The 25,943-nt window shown below is 34.8% G+C and overlaps 1 protein-coding gene across 4 annotated transcripts in view; it reads right to left on the reverse strand.

The window, feature by feature from the left end:
- The window catches only part of ATM (ATM serine/threonine kinase), a 77,140-nt gene that overhangs the window by 30,374 nt on the left and 20,823 nt on the right, over positions 1–25,943 (reverse strand). For all 4 annotated transcript variants that reach the window (XM_075049985.1, XM_075049984.1, XM_075049983.1 and 1 more), the window contains 23 exons: positions 25,636–25,835; positions 25,045–25,127; positions 24,780–24,935; positions 24,247–24,322; positions 24,004–24,134; positions 22,549–22,669; positions 21,239–21,415; positions 20,290–20,459; positions 19,772–20,018; positions 19,078–19,196; positions 17,618–17,744; positions 16,222–16,421; positions 13,866–14,040; positions 11,722–11,886; positions 11,313–11,445; positions 8,764–8,859; positions 6,744–6,915; positions 6,104–6,245; positions 5,303–5,479; positions 4,731–4,905; positions 1,805–1,892; positions 1,297–1,452; positions 252–360 (listed from right to left, as the gene is read on the reverse strand). In XM_075049985.1, the coding sequence (XP_074906086.1) occupies positions 252–360; positions 1,297–1,452; positions 1,805–1,892; positions 4,731–4,905; positions 5,303–5,479; positions 6,104–6,245; positions 6,744–6,915; positions 8,764–8,859; positions 11,313–11,445; positions 11,722–11,886; positions 13,866–14,040; positions 16,222–16,421; positions 17,618–17,744; positions 19,078–19,196; positions 19,772–20,018; positions 20,290–20,459; positions 21,239–21,415; positions 22,549–22,669; positions 24,004–24,134; positions 24,247–24,322; positions 24,780–24,935; positions 25,045–25,127; positions 25,636–25,835 (3,395 nt within the window). The remainder of the gene's footprint in view (positions 1–251; positions 361–1,296; positions 1,453–1,804; positions 1,893–4,730; positions 4,906–5,302; positions 5,480–6,103; positions 6,246–6,743; positions 6,916–8,763; positions 8,860–11,312; positions 11,446–11,721; positions 11,887–13,865; positions 14,041–16,221; positions 16,422–17,617; positions 17,745–19,077; positions 19,197–19,771; positions 20,019–20,289; positions 20,460–21,238; positions 21,416–22,548; positions 22,670–24,003; positions 24,135–24,246; positions 24,323–24,779; positions 24,936–25,044; positions 25,128–25,635; positions 25,836–25,943) is intronic.

Raw genomic sequence — 25,943 nt, forward strand, 5'->3', positions numbered from 1 at the left:
TCTTTTGGGGAACAAAGTCTGCTTTGCTGCAATTTAAAATTTGCCACTTAATTAGTGTGTCAGGTGAACGAATACTCAATTTAACTTGTTCAGCAATGCCACTGAGTTCACTTTGAATTAGAGGATGAGGAGAATTTTCAAATACAGTTTTTGAAGTTCAACTAGATTTGCCTTCAGCTCAGATGAAACCTACTGTTAATTGTAATTACATGACAAGGTTTGCTTTCAGATTATGGAGCACACACACATACCTGTAAACTTATGCCAGTTTCTCCTTTACTTTTTTCATTCAAAATAGTAACAGTTCTTGTTTGACTTTCTTCTTCAAATGTCAAACTCCTAGCTGCTTTAAAAGAAAACCTAAAAGAAATGTTTCAACCAGTAAAGTTAAATGAAATTTCATACAAATAACTAAAGAAATTCTGAAAAAACACCTAAGTAAGGGGCACAAACGCCAAATGCAAGATCAGGCCTGTCATATGCCCAGGTTATTCAAAATGTCTCTCCACCAGAATGACAAAGTGATCAGCTGAACTGAGGATATCAACATCAAGGGATTTCAACATCAAGGTGGTTTTTCAGACAACCCCCCTCCACCTTGTAATGTCTAATCTTTTATTAAATCAAATTGCTTTTGTGAATGCCTGAAGCAAGAATGCTCTCTTCTGGGAAAGAATAAAAGCAACTACATAATATATATGCTTACAAACATACTTTCATTATACATTCACTGCCTTAGAGTTATTTGTTGCCAAAACAAAGCTAGTAAACTAGTTCCATATTTTGATCTTGCTGGACCAGAAGACAAAGATAATTGTCCATTATAGAAGAAAACTCCTTCTACAAGGATCATTCAGCTCTACCCACACAATTCTGGTCATCATTCAGTGGTTTCTTTCTCCCCTTGATTCACTTCTGGCCGTAATTTAACCACTAGCACACTATTAATTATGAGAAATAGAATCTGAAAAGTGTTCAATTTAGAAAGTGAGATTCAATACATTCTAGTATTCAGAAGCATTAGTTTCAGTGAAATTTCTCTAGAACACACACTTATAAGAAAACTTTCTGGTTAGAAGTTAAAACGACACTATTTTGAGTGTGTCACTAGCAAACTAGCAAGGTTGGGATCACATTCAAGGAGAGGCGGCAATATTTTCCAGGTCAATACACACACCTAAGGGATTTTTTTAAAAGTTTCCTTGACTTTTCCTGTAACAAAAAACTACTGAGACACACAAAACTTGATCCATTTTAACCAAAATGTCAAGAAATTGCATTCCTCAAGCCTTGTACCTTTCGTGCTGTTTGTCTATATTTATCTTGTCTGCATAGATTTCTGTGTAGAGCAAGGCTGTGAAGTGAGCAGCACAAGACTGTGCTGCTATAGCAACCTCAAGATAATTCAGATCTAGCCAGAAGCTGTCATCAAAAACGGCACCTGAAACAGATCTGATTAAATAAAGACTTTAATATTGCTGTAACACACCTCTCTAACATTAAATAAAATAAATCCAATCTAAATATAAAGTCTTCCAAAGGCTAATTTTATCTTGCCCCCTCCTAAACGCATACCACAAAAAGTTTATCAGACAAAAAGTTTTCTAAAAACTCCTTCAGCAAAATGAGAACCCTTTAAGATTAGCCATATCACTTCTTTAACAAATGCAAGGTCACTACTATATCTTCATTCTTTTAACTGACATGTTCTCTACCACATCCTTCTTCCTTAATCTATAGCGTCAACAGATCTTAGAACAGTCATAATTAAATTAAAGCAACATTTTTGAAAGCTGTAATTCACCTCTTTTGTCTTCTTAAGTAATCTACAACAGCAAGCATGGCTCGTCGAGACACTTTATCCAAACTTCTAGAATTATGGGTTTCTTGCTCTGGGATGTATATTTCAAAAGAAAGAATATAATGAACTTTTGTCATAACATAGCCATTTATAAAATAAAAAGGTATATTTTTTTACTCAAGAAAATAACTAAAAAGTTCCTTGGGCAGCATTTCCAAAATTAAATTAATAGTTTGTCACAAAATGTATTTCCCCTCTTTATATGATTTTAGTGGATGTTACGGTAGTTTATACCACAATTTTCTTTATCAAATTATCTTTGCATTAATAATTTGTGGATATTACTACTTCTTACAGAATTCATAGATGATCCAACACCATTGCACAAAGCTCCGTAACAGACCTCTTCCCTTAGGCTTGAGCCATATAAAGTTATTCCAAAGCCACAGAAATACTTACCAGTAGCTTTAGTGCAGATTTTATAGAGTATGTATGTTTATATAAAAAACACTACCTCACACACACAGACACATACTTTTAAAGAATTTATATTTCCATGCCTTGCTTCTGGATTTAAAAAAAATAGCAGATGGCTACAGGTTGTGTTCTGGTCACTGGGTTAATAATTTTTTCATTTTTCTGGACATTTCAATTTATACATTACAAGAAGCAAGGAATAGGGAAAGCATAAGCAAAGGTTTGATTACTGCTACACTACAGTAAGACACAGAACTAGAAATTTCCCCTAAAGAAAGCAAAAGCCATATAAAAAAAAAGAAGTATCTGGGAATTTCGTGTGTTCCAACAAACAGAAATGAACAACACTTATTTGGTAACTATAAGATGTCAGCATGGTGTTCATACTCACTTGCTAACAACAAGCTTACAGACAGAAAACAGTGTCTTTTTTCATGGCATGAGATAGAAGTTCTAAATTCTAAGGAGAAATAACTGAATGTGTATTTTGAAAGAGTCATTAAAAAAAATAATAACTTTTCTGCAAAATAATAGACTCAATTGACATATGATTCTGGCCAGACTGACATGCACTAAGACCAAACTATTCTTCATTTTTAGTTTGGTGGGTCTGACTCTTGTCAAGCAGTTGGCAATTTACAGTTAGGTTTGGTTTCTCAGGCAGCACAGTGACTGGCATGATGGTCACACTATTTATGCTTTAAATTGCCAAAATTAACAGCCAATTCCTAGAACTAGCATGTCAAAATGGATCAACAGGAAGACTCTTGTTCAAAAGCACTAAACTCTCTCATGTCTAACTGCTTGGTCTATGCAACTGTTTGGATCCTTATGGATTGGAATGAAATTTATCTAGGTTTTCTAGGGAGATTTCTCCTCCTTGTTTTGATAGGGTAAGAGTTTCTCCTTGAAGAAACTGGTAGTCACCAGATGCTTAAAATTTTTGTTTTGAATACTGCTGATGTTCTATGTTCCAACTTTGGAATTAACATATCTTGCTCTGTTGGCTAGTGTACCTTCAGTTTATCTGTATACAACTACATAGACAACGAGCCGTGTGCTACTTCACTTATTTTTTGGGGGGTACTAGGACAGTTTTTCATCTGAAGAACTCCATTTAAAGCTTTTACATGTCCTTTATTTTGCTCATATCACCTCAGTAAGATCCCTTGCATAGAATCACAACATTTGAAGAGGCCTCTATCATTTACTCATTGGTGTCACTGAAATAACTGCAAGCTTATAAAACTTAGAAAAATCCCTTTTATTATTCATTGAACATTTTGGATTACTCTGTACATCTGAGCACAAATTTGTGCAGTAGTTTCCCTGGCTGCTTACAGGAAGGAAATAGAAAATTGTTAATCCTTTTCTATCTTACAAAGTGGGACAATAATAAAAATACCTGGATTGTGGCAACAGCTTGTTACCTGACTTCAAAAATATGAAAGAATACTGGTCTAGTCTTTCTGGCCAGGCTAGTCAGTGTCTATAAAAAGTACCTTAAAATACACCTAGCATCATTAGGCATATTTACACCACTCTTAGTACAAACTGCAATACTAAGGGTTCCTTTACCTCTCTGGCAACCTGAAGCTTGCATGACTTGCCTGTAAAGAGACTGCAAGACATTGTACAGACTCATTCCTTTGGTGATTTGTCACTGAAGAAGGGAGTTGGAAGATATAGCAGACTAGCTACTGCACACAAAAAATACTAACCTGAAGTTACTGTATTTGTATTAAGTAGGGGACATGCACAAATAAAAGAAATAATGTATTTCAGCTCCTAAAAAGAAGTGCATGTACCATTCCCATAGTCTAGTAACAAAGATCTTACTTTGTACAGATTTCTGCTAAGTTCAACCACAATCTATTTGGAAAGGACACCAGCCACCTTGATTAGAAGGTGCTTTGTTTGTAATGGAACTCACTGCACTACTCATACTCAGCTGCAGTTCTTTTAGTTACAACTTCCTTTCATTCTGCTGGAATGGAACAGGTCTTTTGAATGTACAGGGAGACCATTATCAACATTAGGCAGAAGCTAGAGCAAGGGTTAGTCTTTTTTCCGAGGGGAAAATCCAGGTGAAAACTGCCTTTAATCACTCTTGTTTGAGTAAGAGAAGAATTTAACTGCCAATTAGTCATTTTAAGAGACAGTCCAAGACTCAGTCTTGCAGCACACAACATTGGATCACATCTAAATTCAGCAAGTAATAAACATTATCCAGCTGTGAATAAGGAAAGAAGCTATACAGAAGAAACTACTTGGGTGCTGCCAATGAACAGCTTAAAAATTACTGGTATCTCTACGGAAAAAGATCAAACAATTGGACAGAAGCTCCTAAAACTCTGTCCACCTACAAGTGTGCATCATACATTAGATGTCAGAAGCTAATTTTTCACAACCAGAATCCCTCTTGCAGCTGAAAAAAATATTATGACATTACCTGAATCAGAATTTGGAGGTGTAGTAGATCTACTAGATGAGGCAAATCTGCAACAGGCTGTAAAAAACTTCTGGATATGAACTGACAAAAGACTTCTCCAAGATTCATCTGAGTCATGGAGAAGGATATCATGAATCAGGTATGGAAGCAAAGTTTGACACAAGTCCGTTTTCACCTAGAAAACAGTCATGCATAGCAGCTGCTAAGAAAAACAACCAAAAGCCTTTCTTTTCTCAGGTTATAACCAAACTGACAACTACTCAAACATGTAATTCTTGAGAAAGAACATGTAATATGAATGTAAACCACTCAATGGGGCTATGCTGGCATTCAGTTAAAGTAGTCATATAAAGTTCATCTATGTTTACAATTATCTGTCAAATCTTGTATTTCAAAAGTGTATTTTACAGGTATTTGCATTATCTGATTATGAAGAATTTGAATTAGTGTTAAGAAAAAGTAGTAGCTTAATAGCAGAAATTACTATTTGCTATCAAGATGCACGATCAAGTATTTTTGTGCATGACAGCACACATACATATACATGCATACATATGGATAATTTAGCTCACCTCACATAGTGGCTTCATTAACTGGAGAACTTCATTTTGCACACCTCCACTGTCCAGTATTGAACTAGTCAGGCGCTTGATCCAGGTCTCATGACTTTCTCCCAGAGGAATCCACAGGTTTGTGTCATCCAACGATTCTAAAGGAGCCTCCATATCATTAGCAGGTACTACAAAAAACTAGAAGAAAAATATATATATTGCAAATATAAACAAGTTCCATGGCATTTTAAAAAACATACTGACATCTGCACAGATTAAAACATTAAATATTAACCATGCTTTAATTGACTAACAATATCAATTTTGTTCATGTAAATATTAAGTTTCCAAGGAAATCTGAAAGTATTAAAATAAAATTTTACTGATAACATCAACAAGGCCATATTAGACCTCACATTAAGGTTACAAATCAAAAGTTTGAAAATTAGGAAATATCTGATTTATGGTTAATTATGAACCTTTTTTTCTAATCTATTTTCCACTAAGTTTTTGCATCAAATGATACTGCAATCCTGAGAAAAAAAGTATTAGATTACCGAGTAGGTAATCAAAAACTGTCTGTCTAATAATGAAAGTTCACAGCTTTCCAATGTCAAATTGGTAAAGCCACAAATGCTGGAACAGAAAGGAGAATCAGGGGTACAAAAGCAATCACATTTGCAATCAGACTGATGAAAAGTCCAAATTTTGCATTCAAAGCCTATTGCAAAAATATTTTCAAATTTACTTTTTTTTAAATATATATTTTTATGTTTTTGCTATCCCATATGTCACATAAATAAGGTATATCAGAAGAAGTACCGTTTTCCTAGACATTCTGAAAGGCTGTAGATAGATTAACATGGGATCAGCTTTAGTTTTATAAACTTCCCAAAATTCATTGCCAGACTTGGTGGCTAATATGTTTTTCAAACAGGAAACAGCAGCAGCTCTAACGTCAATACTGAAAGAATAATATACACAACGTCATTATTATGTTTTTCAAACAGGAAACAGCAGCAGCTCTAACATCAATACTGAAAGAATAACATACACAATGTCATTATTATTAATTTCATTCAGATATTTTATTTTCAAAATCACCTTTATAAACATACAAGACAAATAATTCCACAATCTAATAATGGGTACATTAAATCAGAAAATTTTGGACTAGGATATGCCATTGCATATTTTGTTATAAAGCAAAGCCTCAGTATTTACTCCACAGCACTGCTATCCTCTACAGCACAGAAGAGACTCTCTGGCTCAAGTGCAACTAGAGAATTTCTAGGAAATATCTAAGTTTGACTGGAGAATTAATCTGAGCCTTGAAGAAGCACATGGTTGGACATCAACAGGTGTTAATAACACTTTCAGAGTGTTACTCTGAGGTGATTTGAACAACAACTTAATGGCTCCTATTAAGCTTTGAACTAAATAAATAAATAAGTATACTCACCAATTATCTGTTAAAGCAATATTTATTTGAGTTAACATTATGAAGACGCACTGAAGTTTTCTATCTTCAAGTAAGTCCACTGCTTTAGAATCCAGTGCATTTTCAGCACGCTGAAGAGCTATGGTGGAGAAATCCATGGGACCAATTTCTCCCAAGCAACTTCCAACAGCCTCTGCAAATGCAGGTAATTTTCTAGTCTTAAGTACACTAAAACAAGGTCTCACCCTAGAAAGTTGCAATTAATATAAACTACTATCCTGGGTCCGGCTGGGATAGAGTTAATTTTCACAAGAAGCTGGGAGGGGACACAGACGGACAGCTGACTGAACTACCCAAGGGGATATTCGATACCATATGATGTCATGCTCAGTATATAACTGGGGCAGCTGGCTGGGGGAGGAGGGATCAAGGCTTGGGAATGGGCTGAGCATTGGGTTCCAGGTGGCGAGCAATTGCATTGTGCATCACTCACTTTATACATTCTTTTATTAGTATTATTGTTATTATTACTTCTTCTCCCCTTGTGTTGTCCTATTAAACTGTCCTTATCTCAACCCATGAGGGTTTACCTTTTTCTTCCAATTCTCTTCTCCTTCCCACCAAGGGTGGAGAGGAGTAAGTGGCTGTGTGGTGCTTAGTTGCTGGCTGGGTTTAAACCACAACAACTGCTTTTAGAACTGATATTATTATGGGGTAAAAATCTTCAAATATTTATAAATAATCACTTGAGAAGCTTTATGATTATAATTACACATAAACAAATTTTGCAGCTTAAGACTCATAAATAATACAGTTATGCTTTCTAACTCAATTTTCTAGGAGTGCCTATGGCTCTGCATTTTGCAGTTTAAATCAGATATGGATTTCATTTTTGCTTGTGTCAGAAACAGCTAAGTGCAAAAGGTCAGAATCGCAGCCACTAAGTGACACTCATTTTCATTCCCTAAGGGTATGATAAATAAAAGCAGTAGCCTGTGAACAAAAACAGTAGCCTGTAAACTCAATGAGAATGAACCTGCATTTTACATAAAACGATGTATCAATGTGTTCCTCATTTGCTTTCCAGACAAAGTATTTTATAAACCACATGACTATATACAAGAAAAAACAAAACAAAATTGACCTTGAAAATAGCTTTAAAAAAGCGATGTTAATGTTTGTCAGAAAGAAATCAAAATCTATTTCCCTGCCCTTTCATTCATACTCAGCATGTGTCTTGAAAACATATCAATTTTCTACAACATTGTTTTAACCACCAGAGCAAGTAAAGAACAGACTGAAAATATACAGGTTGTGTTTTGAATTAAATTTAACAAATCATCTAAGGAAACACAGTACGGAAAAGGCTGACACTTAAAGCTTGCAGAGGTGCTGAAGAACGTATCATACTGAAGTCAATGTGAGCAGCAATTGCTCAGCATTTTTAATTATCAGTTATTAGACTTTTAGACAAAAAACATAAGGCGAATGTTCTCATTACTTGTGTTTCTGTCTAGTTTAGACATCTAATTTCAGTAAACATCACCTTCATGGAGGTACTCCCCACTCAGGGAAGAGGGGATTTTGATTTTAGCTTTGGATCAAACATTAATCAGGTGCTCCATGTAAACCGTCAGAATAATTTTAATAATACAGAAGAGGCTTTAAGATGGAGAACAACTATTCTGATTTTCACTTAGACATGCCTTTCAAATTTTCAGGTAAGTTCTCTTCAATTTTTCTTAGTATTTTTCAACTTAATAAAGTGACCCATATAACAGCAGATTTTACACACTTTACTTTTACACACTTTACTGAGTGTAGAAGAAACCAGGGTCTAAACTGATGACAATTTAAGTTATTAGTCAAAGCTGTAAAATACAGTGACTGAAAAGAAGACATATCACCCATTTTAACATTCCTGATGGCTACCTCTGGTAGCAAATGCAAAAGAGCAAGGGGAAGTAAGCTTTAGAACAGCCAGTTTCAACCTGGGGTTTGCAATGACAGCCCCAGATGCCTGTGGAACTAATCAACTTACCCAGCACTGCTTTTTCACCTGTATGGTTAACTGCCATCTTGGACAGCTGCAGTAAGCTCACCACCAGTTTCACTACTACAGAATCTTCTGGCTTTTCTATCATTCAGAAAGAAAAATAAATCCCCAAAATGTCATTGTGTATTTGTAATGTGAACATATTAGAAGAAAACACTGCTTTAGTATCTTTTATCTGCAAATGTCAACATGCATTATTAATGTTGAAGCAAGCTGGTATTAAGCAGTACGTAAAAAAATTATTAATTTTTCTTATTCATCAGGTCTTGAAAAAATTTCTATGCATTTGACTATGCCAAAGAATCCCCAAAACCAGAATATAAAAATGCTATTATTTTCAGGGTTTTGATGTAGAAATGATAATTAAATACATGAAATATTAGTGTAAGTTAGTGTAAGAATGTTATTTGAAACAGTGAAGTCATAATATGTGACTCCACTGACAGCACTTAAGCTTGTATCATCATTCTGTTCTAAATCTGAATCAAAGAAATATCCCAAAATAAGGCTTTCTGCAAGGAATTTCACAGAATTTTACTAGCTTTCCATTGCCTAATTAACTTTGCCAAATTACAAACTCTCAAGATGGATATTTCCTTACATGTTTGCTGCCTGCCAGAGGTCTTTTTTTTTAAATAAACATTCCAAACAAAATGGTTTTGCTGTTTCCAGGATCAAGGTCTAGGAAAAAATATGATGATTTGCCAATGTGAAAAAACCAAAAGCACTATTTTCTTTAAAAAAAATCCTGCTGCCCTGTTGATTGAAGTGAAAACCTGGAATTGGGCTTTATGCTTGCCGACGTTTTTATAAGAATGAATACATACGTGGCTAAACTGTAGTAGTTATTTCTTAAATGTTATCTTTCAGCATACAGTTTTATAGCCTTTATCAATAACTGGGTTTTTTTACTTCTTTTTAATACCTAAAATAATAATAATAATGATAGTTATTTGTAAGTGCTTAATAGACTTTTAGTATAAGGCAAAATCATGGCAACAGGCCCATCAAGCCTGCTAGCCTGCCTCCAACAGAGCAAGAGTAAGTATTTCTTCTTAGGTTTTGCCAGTCAGCAGATTGGGGATTTCTGAGCAGGTCTTCATACCTAATAATCTCTACGAGATATGTCAAACTCCTTTTAAGGTCCGTTATGCTTCCGATCTCCACAAGAAGTGGCAGTAAGTTCCATGCTGTATGTATTTTGTTTGAAAAAAATATGTTTTCTCTTGTATAACTACTGCCAGATAATTTAATCCATTCTTGTACTGTGATAGAAGTGATAAGTGCTCCCTACTCAGCTTCACCATACCATTCACCAGTTCATACATCTCTCTCTATCCCTATTCAATCTCTTTTCCAAGCTCACAAGGCTCTCTTCTGATGGAAGTTGCTCCACACAAGCTTATTGCCCTTTTACTAACTCTCTTTTCAAGCAGAATTTCAAGACTAAAATTGTAAATGATATTCAAGATGTGGGGACATAATGCGCTTACACCATGGCCTTATGACAGACTACTATTCTTCCTGAATTTTACTTTGCACTTATTTACAATGAATTACATCAGCTCTTTTTATCTTCCTGCCATGCACACAAGCTGATGAAGACTTGATGTAGAGGACAAAAGTGAAATGGTCTGGCACAAGCTTCTGAAAACCAAAATAGAAAGGAACTGGGTCTGGACTGAGGGCTGAAACAGAATGCAGCAATGTGGCAAAGTTCAACTAAACTAAATCCTATAATTTTAAGAGTTCTGTGAGCTTTGCTTTCTAACATGCTATACCTTTAATAAAATCTAGCTTCATGACTTTTAAAGAGTAGGGAGATTCATATATAAGAAGACTCATTAAGCAGCCATAAAGCAATATACTCATATTATACACTATCCTGGTCATTCATAATCATAAGTGCCTCATGCCAAAAGCTGGAAGGGCATTTTATCCTCTCTGCCATATAACACGTCATACAATATTTATAATACACTCCGCTAAAGATGCTTCCGACTTTGCACAAATAATCATAGAACGGTTTGGGTTGGAAAGGACCTTAAAGATCATCTAGTTCCAAGCCCCCTACCATGGGCAGGGACACCTTCCACTAGACCAGGCTGCTCAAAGCTCCATCCAACCTGGCCTTGAACACTTCCAGGGATGGGGCATGCACAACTTCTCTGGGCAATGTGTTCCAGTGTCTCACCACCCTCACAGTAATGAATTTCTTCCTTACATTTAATCTAAATCTACCCTCTTTCAGTTTCAAGCCATTACCCCTTCTCCTATAAACTACATGCCCTTGTAAAAAGTCCCTCTCTGGCTTTCTTGTAGGCCCACTTTAGGTACTGGAAGGGAGGGGCATAATAATATGGCATAAGTGCCATTCTACTCTGCATATGAAATTATAATAAGGTTACATTGTTAAACATACAAAAACAAAGACACAAAATAAAACATTAAATGTCAAATTAGAATAGGGTTACATCGCTACACACCTAAAACCAAATACAAAAGAAATAAAATACATAATCAGATGTTAGTACCCTGGAAATTTTTCAGGAGATCCTTCATCTGATCTTTATATTGTTCCAATTGTTTGCGTAAATAATACAGTCCTTCAAGTCGTGTTAAGGGCAGTGAACCACAAACACCAACTGAGAGAAAGTGATTAATTTCCTGCAAAACAACATTTTGTGTTAATCACATACAGCATACTAATAAAGGCTTCAAATAAAGAAGTGGCTCTCAGTAGTCCACAATGTGGATATTAATAGATGCAAAATAAGAATGGACATTTACAAATATCTCAGTGTCTGAAACTGGCAATAAAAAGAATCCACATGTCTAATTTAATTTCTCAACTATACCTATAGCTAGTAAATTGTTTTTCTTTTGAAAGGTTGCATTACAAAGAAACACTATGCCACAAGATATATTTTAAAATGTAATTACCTCCAAAACAGAATATGGTCCTTTACTGTATTTTATTTTCTGTTGAGTTGCTCGCAAATCTTTAAAAGCAGGATGTTCAGGAAAAGGATCTAAGCATTTGATTGCTTGGTACAGATTTTCATTATCCTTATTATCTATCACCAGATACTTCAATAAGCCTAGGACCTGAAAATGAAAAGTAAATGAAAAACAAGTAAGACGGAGAAACATTTTTGAGCCATATATCTTATGCAGGTTATGAAGTTTGTATTTCTCCAAGTTCCTTTAAACTGAGAATTCTATTAAAAAAGGTAAGATAATTTATTTACACTGTTAAAAATTGTAAAATGTTTAGAGGCTTGGGGAAATCACAGATATATTCTAAAATGGTGAGGCATTTTTGCCACTCACCCTCCCAAACGGACATCAAAACTTTTATTATCACAGCCTGCAGTTTTATCCTGTCTTTTGGTGAAGCTGATTTCAAATACTGGCCAATGGAATCATTACAATATTGGCAATGATTTAGCAACACACTGCACCCAAGCAGTCCTTCTGATGTTATTAGGATTTTATTATTCTTACTAAAGTGCCGGTAACTTGAAATCTGGACAAATGCCTAAATATCATAGTTTACTGCCCAAATCACTGAACTCTGGTAGAATTTGTTTTATAACAGATCTACAACTTGAATAAATGCTTGCTAAAAGGGTACCATACTTCCTTTGCAAAAACCGCTGCTTTTATGCTTTACTTACAAATCAATGCAACTGGATAGTCAACCCAGGCAGCTTTGAGGAGTAAGTAACCCAATCTAAATGATGAGGTTTTCATTTGGAGACTTTTATTTACCTGAAAATTACTAACCAACCTCCATTCAATGCTAGAAGAAAAAAAGAGAAGAAACTGAGAAGTGATCACTAGAGGAAGGACTTCCCTAAAGGAATATGATATGAGAAGGTTTCATATTTGATATCAGTTCCAATTCAGAGAAATTTCTGCCCTGCCCACTTTGTTTCTGGCCAGGGATGCCCTGACATGTTGCCTTTGCAGTGTGCATGTACAACTGTTTGCACAGACATATTCTAAATCCGATCATGATCATTAAGCTGGGAAAAAGATTGCCAGGTTATTTTCAGCTCAATTAGTATAGCTCTCCAGCTGAACTGGAATCACAAGGAGAAGGACAATGTAGGGCTACACTGCAACCACAAAGGTGCATACGGTGCCATGGGATCAGATTAAGCTAGCAGGCAACCACAATGACTGAAGTGCAACAGGTGTACTCTTCTCACCTTCAGCTACTAATTATAAGTCTCTGAATCTAATAAATTCCACCCTCTCCAGAATGCATATACAAACATCACCAGAAGGAAAACAAGGCTTATCACACAACAGAAATTGCTTCATTTCCCTTTTAAAGCCTATGTGCTACATTTATTTTTAATGATAATTTGTTAAATAACTAGCTGAACTACTTAAATCTGTTCTTTGCACGTATTTTCTCTTTGACCTCTAGCACCTTCCCCTGCCAAAGGCTTTCATCATATTTCCTGTGAAATCATCCACAGAGCTTTGTAGGTAACTGCTTGGCTACTAGATATGCTTGTAGTCATTAGACTGCCATCACCAGTAGCTTAGCAATGCCTATGTTTTCTCTATCTTTTCCTTAGTGGTACCACTGATTTGGTGTCTCTACTCAACGAAGGTAACAATTTTTCTGAAACTTACCCCAAAGGTTTTAAACCTCTTTCAGATTTGGGGCAAAAAGGTGCACAGATTCAAAGCAGACATAAAAGACATTACAACAGCATTAAAGCTCTATAAGAAATCTGACTTTTTATAGACTAAGTAAATAGAGAATTAGAAAGTGATACAGTCATCTCAGCAATTATGATACAAATACATCTCCATCACTGTTTAAGGCTGTGGAAATTAAATACAGAACACAATATTTGTCAAAATAGAAGTACCAAAAGTAAACACACTTTTATTTAACAAATTAAAAGTATAGTGTTACATCCCAAGTAAGATTTTTTTATATAAATCTACAAAGCATAAAAAAAAGGAATTAAAATTGAACATGAGTATAGATATAGCTTTCATGACAGTGAACATTAACTAAAAAGCTAACAGATAAGGAATAATCAGCAACTCAAAACTACCTGTTCCTGAATCTCAGGCTGGTCCATGGCAAGAGGTATTAGGGTTCCTACAATAACAGGAAGGTGGCTCTCTAGAGCATCATTACAACACGTAACCGCTGTGTGGCAAACATGATGAAGAAGATCACAACAGAGTGAAAAGCTGCGCATGGATATTTCTCTGATAATAACAGGTCTGTCACAGGAAATAAAAAAGTGAAATTAAAGAAATACAAATTGTCATTGTCTCAAGTATTAACCTATTATACAACAGGGAAGAATAGGAAAAAAGGGGAAATATAAATAAACTTTATAGGAGAAACTGATTCTCATCTTTAAAATTTATCAACTCAATCAACTCTAAGGATTTAGCTCAGGACACAGAGGAGAACTAACACACACAAAATTTGACAGATAGCTTTGAAGAAAAATATATTCCAAAAAGGAAGAAAACCACAAACCAACCCAAAAAGGCTTTTAGACTATTACTTGCCACAACAATGTTGAGAGAAACGGAAAAGTGGAAAACATGCTCTCTGAACTTTCCTCTCTCTCACATAACCATTAATTTATGTTGTGGTTTAACCCCAGCCAGCAACTAAGCACCACGCAGCCACTCATTCACTTCCCCCCCACCCAGTGGGATGGGGGAGAAACTCGGGAAAAGAAGTAAAACTCCTGGGTTGAGATAAGAACGGTTTAATAGAACAGAAAAGAAGAAATTAACAATGATAATGATAACACTAATAAAATGACAACAGTAGTAATAAAAGGATTGGAATATACAAATGATGCGCAGTGCAATTGCTCACCACCTGCCGATCAATGCCCAGTTAGTCCCCGAGCGACGATCCCTCAGCCCCTGACTCCCCCCAGTTTCTATACTAGATGTGACATCACATGGTATGGAATACCCCAGTGGCCACTTTGGGTCAGCTGCCCTGGATCTGTCCTGTGCCAACTTCTTGTGCCCCTCCAGCTTTCCCGCTGGCTGGGCATGAGAAGCTGAAAAATCCTTGACTTTAGACTAAACATTACTTAGCAACAACTGAAAACATCAGTGTTATCAACATTCTTATACTGAACTCAAAACTTAAAGCTATACCAGCTACTAGGAAGATAATTAACCTCAGCTGAAACCAGGACAATTTAAAAAAAGAAAAAAAAAAATTTAGGTTAGAAAGGACACCTGGGGATTATCTAGTCCAGTTTCCTGCCTGAAGCAGAGTCAGCTTCAAAGTCAGATGAGGTTCTCAGGGTTTTATTGAGCTGAATTCTGATACATTATTCCTTGGACGGAGAATCAACAGCCCCTCTGAGCAACCTGCTCCAGTAGTTGACTATTCTCACTGCGAAAATCTTTTCCCTTGTGTCCAACCAGAACCTTCCATATTGCAACTTGATGGGTGCTACCTCTTGTCCCATCACTGTGCGCTTCTAGGAAAAATCTGGCTCTACTTTCCCTACAACATATCTTTCCCTCCAGAAACTGAAGAACAGAAATTAGAGCAACTCCACTTATCCCGTTGGGGGTCCTCCACTCAACCCATCCCAGTTTGTCATTATCTCTGATGTGCTGGCTGGAGCAGTCCCACACTGGACACAGCGGTCCTATTGCAGCTTCATTCAGCATTCAGAGAGGAATGATCAGTGTTGATCGCAATAATAAGTCTCATGATAATGGCATTTACCATAAAATCCACCTCTCTTCAGTATTTCAGGGTATGAAATGCTTCCAACAAGCAAAGCAATCAACTTGCACTTAAACTCAATGACATTTAGGTGAATAATTATCTTGGAAATCCAAAGCTAAACCTCAAGTAAGAAAGTATCTCTAGTCCTTGTGAAAGATAAGAATCTCTATTTAAATCGTAAGCCTAATGAAGTACCAGTTTTCTCAATCCGAAGACAAACTAAGATAACAGGTACCAATTCTCACTCACTTTGTTAGCTCCTTATTGGTGAGAATGTAAATACTCTTTATTAAGAAGTGCATTTTATTTGACATGTGCTTCCTTTGCACTTAACACCACAATTTGAATTTTTCTCCCATATACTTTAAATTCCCAAACACCTTTTCTGTCATCAAAATCTCCCAACACTTCTTGTTTCTACAGTTTGATAACCTATTACAGATACAAAATTCTGCAGTATAGCAAACATTTAAATACAAGGATAGCACAAAACATTCCACATTTTACTAAGAGTTCTAAATTTAAATTCCAAAAGTATCAAAGAAAGGCAATTGAATTTTTTCTTTCAGCAAATTTCAATTATTTCTACAAATGAATTAACATCTACTAGCAATACTGAAATGTGAGGTTACAAGAACAAGGCAGCACAGACAGGAAGAACAAGATATAATTACCATATTTACCTGCCATTGATGTGGTGAATCAGGGTGTAAATTACATCTCGGAGGACAAAAGCCCATGCTCCTCCTAAACCATCTTTTATCTCTTTAAGTAACAGACTAACAAACAAGTGATAAATTATAAGAACTCTGTGTTTCTTGTAAATGTTGTTTGTATTTGATGCGTGATTACAAAGGGCTAGAAGGATTTTCTGAAATGAATCCTAAAAATGAATAAACTATGAGTAAAAAAAAATAATTCATAATACCAATACAGATATACTTTATATCAAGAAAAAAACCTAAGCAATAGAGGTTTTTTTTAAAGAACATGGACAAAAAGGCTTTATTATTTTTATTGCTTTAAACAAACAAAAGACCTACATAGAAACCAACTCTCCAAGCAGGACTCTAAGCCCCATACCTCCTAATTTTCTTTTCTTTTTCTTTTTCCCCACATGAGAAACATTATGCAAATTTTTCAGAAAACCAAACAGTTATGGCAGTTTTCACCAACAGAAGAAACATCAAATAAAAACCATTAAACATCAAGTAGTACTTCAATCTATATTCTTCAAACAACATACATACAAAAATGCATTATTTCATAGAATATATAAATACAGATTGCAACTGTTAAAACTGTAAACTTAAAAAAGAAGTAACTATCTTAAAGTACTAGGCAGGTTGTGTTACATTTTAAAGAATTTTTTCCACTGTCTGGCAATATTAACTTTTACACTCAAAAGATTTAGACAAACATGGTCCAGAAAAATTTTTTTCCCATTTTTAGACTGTTTATGGATAGGCAAAGTAAATTGTTGACAACATATGCAATAAAACAGCATACAATTTGAAAAGATACAGATCTAAGGAATGATGTTACAAGACAGTAAAATGTTTATGATTTATTGCAAAGGCTGGATAATTTTATATGCCTTCGTATTTGCCTTTAACAACTGAAAATCAAATGTCTAAAAACATCACAGACTATAAAATTTCACACTGTCAGTAAGGGAAGCAAACTTTAGTGTCTTAATTGTAGATAGTATTTAGATAAAATTGTCCAAATGTAATTATTCTAGAATGTTCTTCAGACACATGCCAAAGAAATAGATTGCATCTAAATTGTGTCTAGTACACACAGATTTCCTCAACCTTTAAAATAATTCTCTCTATTTATGCATTATTTTATATGTATTATATAATGCATGTGATAGTTCAAACATGTAATTTTTGTAAGGTTACCATGTCCCTGAACTTAGGACTTCTTCCATTTCAGAAGGCAAACAAAAGAACAGAAAGGTTTCTAAGATTGTATTTTTCCGTCACATATACATGATGAAAATGTCTAATTAAACCAAAATGTACCCATAAAAGAAATTTTATATTCTACAGAAAATCATCATTACATACTTACAGGGCTTTTAGAAAGAACTGCTACAAGACTTCTTAATTTGCTTTTGTGACAGTTGCTAATATAGTCCAAGGCTGCCTTAATCACGTAAGATGGAAAATGAGGAGGATTAGGAGCAGGATCCAGTTCCCTAAATGAATAAAAAAAGAGATTTTTTTTTTTTCTTCCCCAAATCAAACCCATGTATTAAATAAAGTAAGTCTCACTGAATAAACACGTAAATCCTAGGAAATCTTTTCTGCTTTCAGTAAGTAAGAAGCACCAAAAGCATCCAGCAGAGTGACATACATCTTATTTTTAGCTGCCTGTTGTCTCTCTATGGCAGCTTTCTAAGTTGTACTTTCTTAACATTCTTCTACTATTTTTTGAAAGATCATATTGCTAAAAATCCATGCATTTTTCTCATCTCTGGTACTTCGTAGGAAAATCTAACTGCAAGTCATGGATAAAACTTCTGCGTTTTGTAACTATGGGAACAATTTGGTTGAGAAAAAAGTAATCATGAATCTCCCCATTATAAAAAAAGGGTACTAAACTTTTCTTGGACCTCAAAAAGAAAAATGTATCATGATATTAACAAAACAGCAAAATCTAAGTTTCATCACTCTTATTCTTACCATTCCCTTCTTAGAAAGAAAAAAACTTTGGTTACAAGCAGACACCACAGTCTGTTAATAAACTTACTGAAACAAACTTCTTTATAATTATAAAAGTTCTGAAATCCTCAGCCATTTAACTTTTGGCAGATTTTCATAGAAATGCTTTTTTTTCTTTCAACTTTATATTTCTACAACAAAAATATCTTCTTCAATAACTTCAGAAAGCGTAATGTTTTTCAAAATAGTTTGTATCTAAACACAAAATCTGGAAAATTATTTCTAGATATAATTATGTAAATAATGATATTTTTAGGACAACAACAAAGACTGAAAAGCTCATAAAAGAGAATAAATTTACGATATTAGAATATTCCTATTAATAAGCAATCTGTTTATTTGGCATTGCTTAAGCAAGCTCCTTAAAAAAGGCAAGAGCTGCCACTACAAGAACTGTTAAGAAACAGTTCACTTCACTTCTCAGTGACTTCTAAATATTTAAAGAACTGTAAAAGAATCACTTTAATTTAGACATTAAAACCCAACCAATTTTACAGAGAGGGCAGTCCATCCAAATTTGAACTAGTCTAAACTCGCATTGCCATACTCCAGCTCAGCAACATACAATGGCATTCTCTTGCCCACCCATTCATTCTTTCCATTAACTGAAGTATTATAGAGGTTCTCCTTACTGATACTGGGGAATAACTATGTGAGAAAGCATGCCTATGATACATCATTGCTAATGACAACAAAATTCTTTAATTCTCAACTTCAAGGCCACCTCTTCTTATGCCTGAAGATCACGTTTTAATTCACAACGTTATACAAACACACTCAACATTTAGAAGATCTACAAACACGTACCTTATATATTTACTTAGATGAGGTCCTTCTTCTACTGTGGTATCAGGTTGTTCATGTAAGGTCATCAACAGTTCAACCACAATCTCTGATAAGTTATTATGAGATAAATTGTCAATTTGCTAGAAGAAGATAAATAGTGTTTTAATGAGGAAAAAAAATACTTTAGCTAAAATAATTTAACATTTCTTTTTCCTTCTGAGAACACCCATTTTTTCCTGTTTGGATTCTCTATTTGTTCAATTATCCACGACATACAATTCATTCAGAAATTAAGCCTGGTTAAGTCTTATCTATGGCAGTCACAGGTAGAACAATTTACTTCCCTACAGTATCTGGAAAAAAAAAAATTACGTTTAATTTTACTACTAGTTCTGAATATAGAGTCTGCCTCTGGAGAAGATGGCTCCTCATAAAGCATTAACAAAATATTTTAAGAGGAAAACATGACTTCCTTAAACAGATGTATGACGGGAAAACTCAAGGTTGTGTAATGAATGGTAAAAAAAAAAATTTATTACATTCTGAATAGCTACTTAAAAATCTTGGGATAAAAATTCGGCTAGTTTGGCTTTATTAAAATAATAATTTTGTATCTATAAACTTGAACTATTTACATTTTTACAGAATATATAAAAGTTCCTTTCAGGTCTGTTAAATGACAGAGAACTCAATTTACACATTTAAAAATAGATACCTGTTTTCCTAAGCACTTTTCATCCTTAAGCATGTCGAAGACTTCAGAAGCCTTATCTCTTTGCTCTGCTACTTCATTCTTTCCATGGCTTTGATAGGCAAAATACGGAAGGATATTCACAAGTATCTTTGGAAAACAGTCTGCTAGAACCTGTCTCCAGTCTTTTTCAATCTTGTCAGCAAGTAACTTCACATCTTCAAATTGACTTCTAATCACCAGGTGTGGAACCAGAACTTTATAACAAGACCTACACATAGTAAATACATTTCCAGAATGTCCTTGAATTGGATTTTTAAAAAAATTTCAAGTATAATATAGCAAATACCATTCCTCTATTGTATAACCAAACTTGTATTTATTGTTTAGCTACAGCTATACAAAAAAATCTTACCAGCATAAATGTAATTAACAAGGTACTTGGAATACATTTTAAAAGCTCTCAATATGTTAGAAATTTGAAAGACTGTGTCATAACTGTAAATAAATTTAAGTAAACTGCTTTCATATAGCAAACTTACCTGTAGAATTCCTCAAGGCTAGTATAGTTCAGAAGAACATAAGGAAAAGCAGACAGGCTATATCCACTGTCATTTATTTTCAGCCACTCCATCACCAAATAGTCTAAATGTGATGTCATGAAGTCTTCTATACTTTTATAGCCAAATATGGCAGATACTTTTTTCAAAACCTGTGCATGTAATAAGATTGCAGAAATAGCATGCAGAGTACATGATACTATGGCAAACTGACAGTACTACACCTCCATGTGTCATCCCCCCCAGACTTTTAATGAATATTTGTGTAAGTCAGCTCCTATTTAGCATAAGCAATTTTTTTATTATTTGTATTGCCATATCTAAAAAGGATCTAAAAATCAAGGAACTACAACTGCCCTGTATAAGGCAGGAAAAGGACAGACAGTACACATTTTGCAGGGTAGAGACTGTGTGTAAAAACAAGAGGCAACAAATAGAAAGAAAGGATAAAAAGGAGAGAACATGCACACTAAAAAAAATGACTGGCACGAAAGGCTGCAGTATAAACAGTAATTATTTCAGTATACCCTTGTGAACTTCAGAATTAAAGTCCACGAGACACATACCATCTTCCAATACTTTGCATTTATTTTACATATTTTCCACATTGCAAAACTCACTTTACTTCCACTGGGTAGAAAGATTTTCTAAAATGAGATCTGCAATCTTCAATGTATAAAAATCTATTTGTATTTCAGATCTGTGCTTTTAACACACAAGATTTACCATTAGAATTGTCTTTTATGATGTCATTATTTCTATGTAGGTAATTAAATATAATTACAAATTCATTCAGATATTTATGTCCCACATTAGTCACACTTTTACAAAATTTAACAACTTCCAATACTGACAAATGCATTTTTTATTGTTCCAATTTTAACCTAACCTTAATTTATAACCTAAATATAAAACGGAATTTTATACTTGCCTTTTTGACAAGGTGAGGTTCTAATCCATTCTCTTTCACAGACTGGCAAATAGCAAACAACGCTTGCTTTTCACAGACTGGACTGCAGCACAGAACCATGGTTATAAGCATCAGCAAAACCGCTTTTCCATTACACTGTTTGTCCAAAAGATCTTCAGGGCTAGCATCACCCCTGACCTTCAATAATAAATAATGAAGAACTCGTACAAATATTCTGTTAAAGCAACCTCCTAATTAATAAATGAGCACAAATATTTTAAAATTAAGAGCACTGACATAAATACTGCTGAAAATCTTGCTTTGGTTGCTTAAAAATTACTTCTCCCAGCTGTCTGCTCCACTCCTCAACAAGAAGTTACTGCCTCCAGCATGCCAGCACACATGCCGATACCTCATACACTCCAGGTCATGTTAAAGTATCGAAAGCTTAAACAAAGGCAACACACTTAACAGGGAAATGATAGAGGCATTGACGAGACAAGTCTTCTTTTTGCTCCTCCCTGATGCATATAGGAAAGAACTGCCTAGGAACTCTAGGAAAGAGCTGGAGGCGACACTACAGAGGGATGAAATGAGATGACAGAGAGATGAGGGCTCAGCAGCAAGCTCAAGTTACAAGACATCAGGCAAACACCACAGAGAGATGACATGCATATAGATGATAGCATGACAGAAAAAACAATGGAAAATTATATAGATGACTTAGCATGGTAGCAAGGAAGAAGAAGTGAAAGACGCTAACAGAAACATTAACAGTTAAAGAAATTCCACAGTAATATACACCATTGCATTTCCAGTCACTACACTGAAGTAAAACTTTTCCTTCACTTGAAGTTTCTTCCAAATAGTTTAATTTTTTAAGCAAATTTTGGTTTTGTGAAAACTACTGCTCTAATACCACTGGAAACATGATCTCTCTGAAATTTACAAATCTGTTTTTATACTATGTATACACATAATTTGAACTTACATTGCCTTTTACTCACTATTTATATATTGTCTAGAATATCAAGGCTCCATTTTTCTTTGATTCTTAAGTGTTACAGTACTGAAACCCGCAACAACAAATAGTATGATACAGAAGAGCAGTCTGGAACATACAGTGAAAAAATCTACAAACTTCTACTGTGGGCAAAACAGTGACTGACCAGATGTGTAAGGAATTTCCTGACTACAATCTCATTTCACCACCTCAGATTATCAGAAGCCCAGAAAAATTAATGTTCTCAGAAAACTAAACACGATCATTTTAAAAGTCGTCTTATTCCTAAGATGAAAACTAGGCAAAACTAATAACTAGATGTTGGTACCAGATTTCTCATTCCTTCCTGAACTCTGAGATATGCATTCTCAAAAGCCTTTTGCTGGAGCTTCAAGGGAAGAGGTTTTGACATTCCAGAAGAATCTCTGTGTTTCACATCTTGAAACAAACTTCAAAAAAAGAACAATAATTATTAGCATAACATTTAGTCTACAGAATGACTACATATTGTGTGTATCAAATAATAACATTCTGATTTTCTGAATATCATTATTTTCTTCTTAACTTTCTTGTACAGCGGTCTTTCTTTCCTCTCCCTCAGACATTATCAATAACACTAAGAAAATCTGTTGGGATGGAATGGTGGAGAATAGCCTGAAAACATATAAAAGTTTTCCAATCTCTGCCAATGCAGGAAGCCAAACTTCAGTTGTCCTTCATAATGGAACATTTCATGTCATGAAGTACTTTGAGAATATATTTATTGAAGAGATGTATACGTAAATGTATGTATATGTAAAAAGTTTCTCAAAGAATTTGTTTTTTGTAGATAAAGGCCCAACCCACTTTGCTCTTTGTAATAAGAACACCACAGTGGATCTGACCAAATGTTTCTCTAGCCACTTCTAAGTAACTATTAGCAGATACCTAAGAAACAGCACCATATGCTTGCCTTATATGCATAATAATTCTTTGAATACAACATTTGACCACTAGTGACCTAGGCAGTTAGAAGTGGTGACCGTATTTACTATCCTTCAATGATTTCCTCTTCCATGAATTTGTTGCTTTTTGAAACCTTGCAAACATCCAGACAGTTCAAAGTAGTAGGATAACACTTCGGGTAACTGAATATTATACAAAGAAGTAAACCATATTTTCTTAGAATCTTGAACCTGTTAGCTTCACTTGACGTCTCCTAGTCTTCAAACTGGAAAAGACTGCCAATCTTCTCTTTGTTCCTCTCCACATTTTGTAGAGATATGCTATACCTCCTGCAATTCAACTCTTTTTGTGCTGAAGGGCTCCAGTTTATGCAACCAATAGCTGTGCATAAAGTGTTTCATACTTCTGAATATCCCCCCTCTACTACTATTCCAGTTCTATTACATCCTTTTTGATGTATGGCAAAAGAACTATATACAGTATTCAAAACACAAGATCCTTTGAAAAAGTTTTTATGCTACACAGTGTACCTAATCTATTTCTAGAGGACAAACAACTATTTCCTATTCAAGTTTTGCATAATAAATTTAGTGCAAAATCTGCTATCATATATATAGTTTATCTCTCTATATACATATATCTCTCACATCACAGAATAACTGAAACATAGACAAAGTTTGAAAACCTTAACCAAAGTAACTCAGTAGGCTTTTATATTCCATCAAGATTAAAGCCCCAGAAGTACTGAAAAGAGCAGCTATATAGCAGCAGAAGTAACACCCCATTAAGTGAAATTAAGTGTTATTCTTATAAACAGAAAAAAGATCAACATTATCACCTGGTAATTGACTTTGCAGCAAGAATGCGAACTTGATGGTGACTATCTGCAAGAAAATGTGGGAAAGCATCACTCACAGGTAGATCTTCATTTACCACATTAAGGATCACCCACTTGCAATGAGGATCAGCCTGAAGAAAATTAATATTGTGGTTTAAAATACACAGAAGACCTACAATGGAATATACACTGATGTACACAAAAGATCAACATGCTAATGAATGTCAGAAAATCTGGGATTACCTCAAGCAGGGCTTTCATGCAGTTTAAAAGGGCCACTCTTACTGGTGCTGTGCATTTCCCTCCTTGAGCTAAATGCCTAAAACAAGGAAGAACTGAATAAATGAAAAAGTGGCCAACAATTTTGAGAAAAAGTCTAACAAGTTAGTTTCTGCTGCTTACAGTTCATTCTTTTGTACTCAATAGGCATGTTTCGGAGGATTTGACGTTTTTATTGATAATCTACAATTGTAAACAATATTCATGTTTGGTTGCTGAAGTTATTACTTGTTACAATTACTGATGCAATTCAGAGTATAATCAGTCTTTGTTAACATAACAGTGTAGCATTTGTTGTTCTAATACTATATTAAGGATGATACAATTCTTTGATACAAATATAACATGACACAGAAAATCTGGAAAGTTAAATGCTGTATAAAGATATCATAAGATACCAAGAGCAAGACACAAAACGGCACTACAGTCTTCACACTGATAGCAAAGTTAAAAATTTTATGCCCAATAGACTTCTGCATTAAATAGATAAATCGTACCAAAAGGCTCCAACAACTGTCGAAAATTGTCCTTGGGCATCCCCTGTCTCTTCAGTATGTGCGCTGGACTGGGCCAACCCTACTGCTATAGGAAGCAAGTTATTTAGAATTACTTTGCAAACTTCTTGATCTCGACGGTACAAAGAACACACAGCACTGCAACAGGAAGAAAGAAAAAAAGATCTTGAAACACTAAGCAGCCCCCAAATCCTCTAGCTGTTCAACTAAAATAGTTCTAATACATGCTGAATAGTTTCTCTCTTACGAAAGAGGCCTAAGAAGCATAAGAACATCGTCTTCAGGCAAGAAGTGTTCTTCAATAGGGAGCTCCTTCAAAAGGACCAAGTACTGGGGAATAAAAAAAAGAAAAGGGAAATAACGCTTAAGAAAATAAGTAGACAAAAACTATAAAACATTTTCAGTAACTCTTACATGAAATCAGCAGCAAGGATACCTATTGTCAGCTCTTATATGTTAGACTCTGACCATCTTTTCATGCAAAGACTGTCACACAGCAACACGGCTCATGAAATTTTTAGTTCTGGCAGTCAAAAATATTTCCCTTGTAAACTAAACCACAGATCCTATTCTACTACAGACAGCATTTCTAGATATTTAACAAATAATTAATGATAAAGGCAAGATGTTTATACTTCTCAAGTCTTTATTTTCTGGCTTAGAAATTCTAACTGCTCTTTCCCTGACCATAGCACACTTCAAAACACTAAAAGTAGCCATTTTAATGTCTTCTCAGGGGACTGATGACAAGAGAAAGACAAGAATATACAACTGACAAGAATATACAAAACAGTACAAATACAGAGGTGGGTCTGCTGCAAAAAAATCTCACACTCACCATGTGCAGATGCAATGGCTTAGCACTATCAAAGACACTGCCATCAGTAAGCATTAACAGCTGTCTCCGTATATCAGAGGCTCGGAAGCTCACTGTCTGAACTTGGACTGTAGTTACACAAATACATAAGAACCTCAGAATTTCAAGAAGAAGTAAATCCTGCTTTGTCAACTGTTCTTCAGCTAATGGGCTCAAAGCACCTGCAAATAAGGTTTTCATGTAAGAAATGCTTCTCCAAGGACAATAAAAAAGTTGATAATATTTTAGGTCTTTACAAAACTAATTAAAAGTTCTCAGAATAGAGTATT

Source organism: Buteo buteo, chromosome 18, assembly GCF_964188355.1.
Source record: "Buteo buteo chromosome 18, bButBut1.hap1.1, whole genome shotgun sequence".
NCBI classification, from domain to species: Eukaryota; Metazoa; Chordata; class Aves; order Accipitriformes; family Accipitridae; genus Buteo; species Buteo buteo.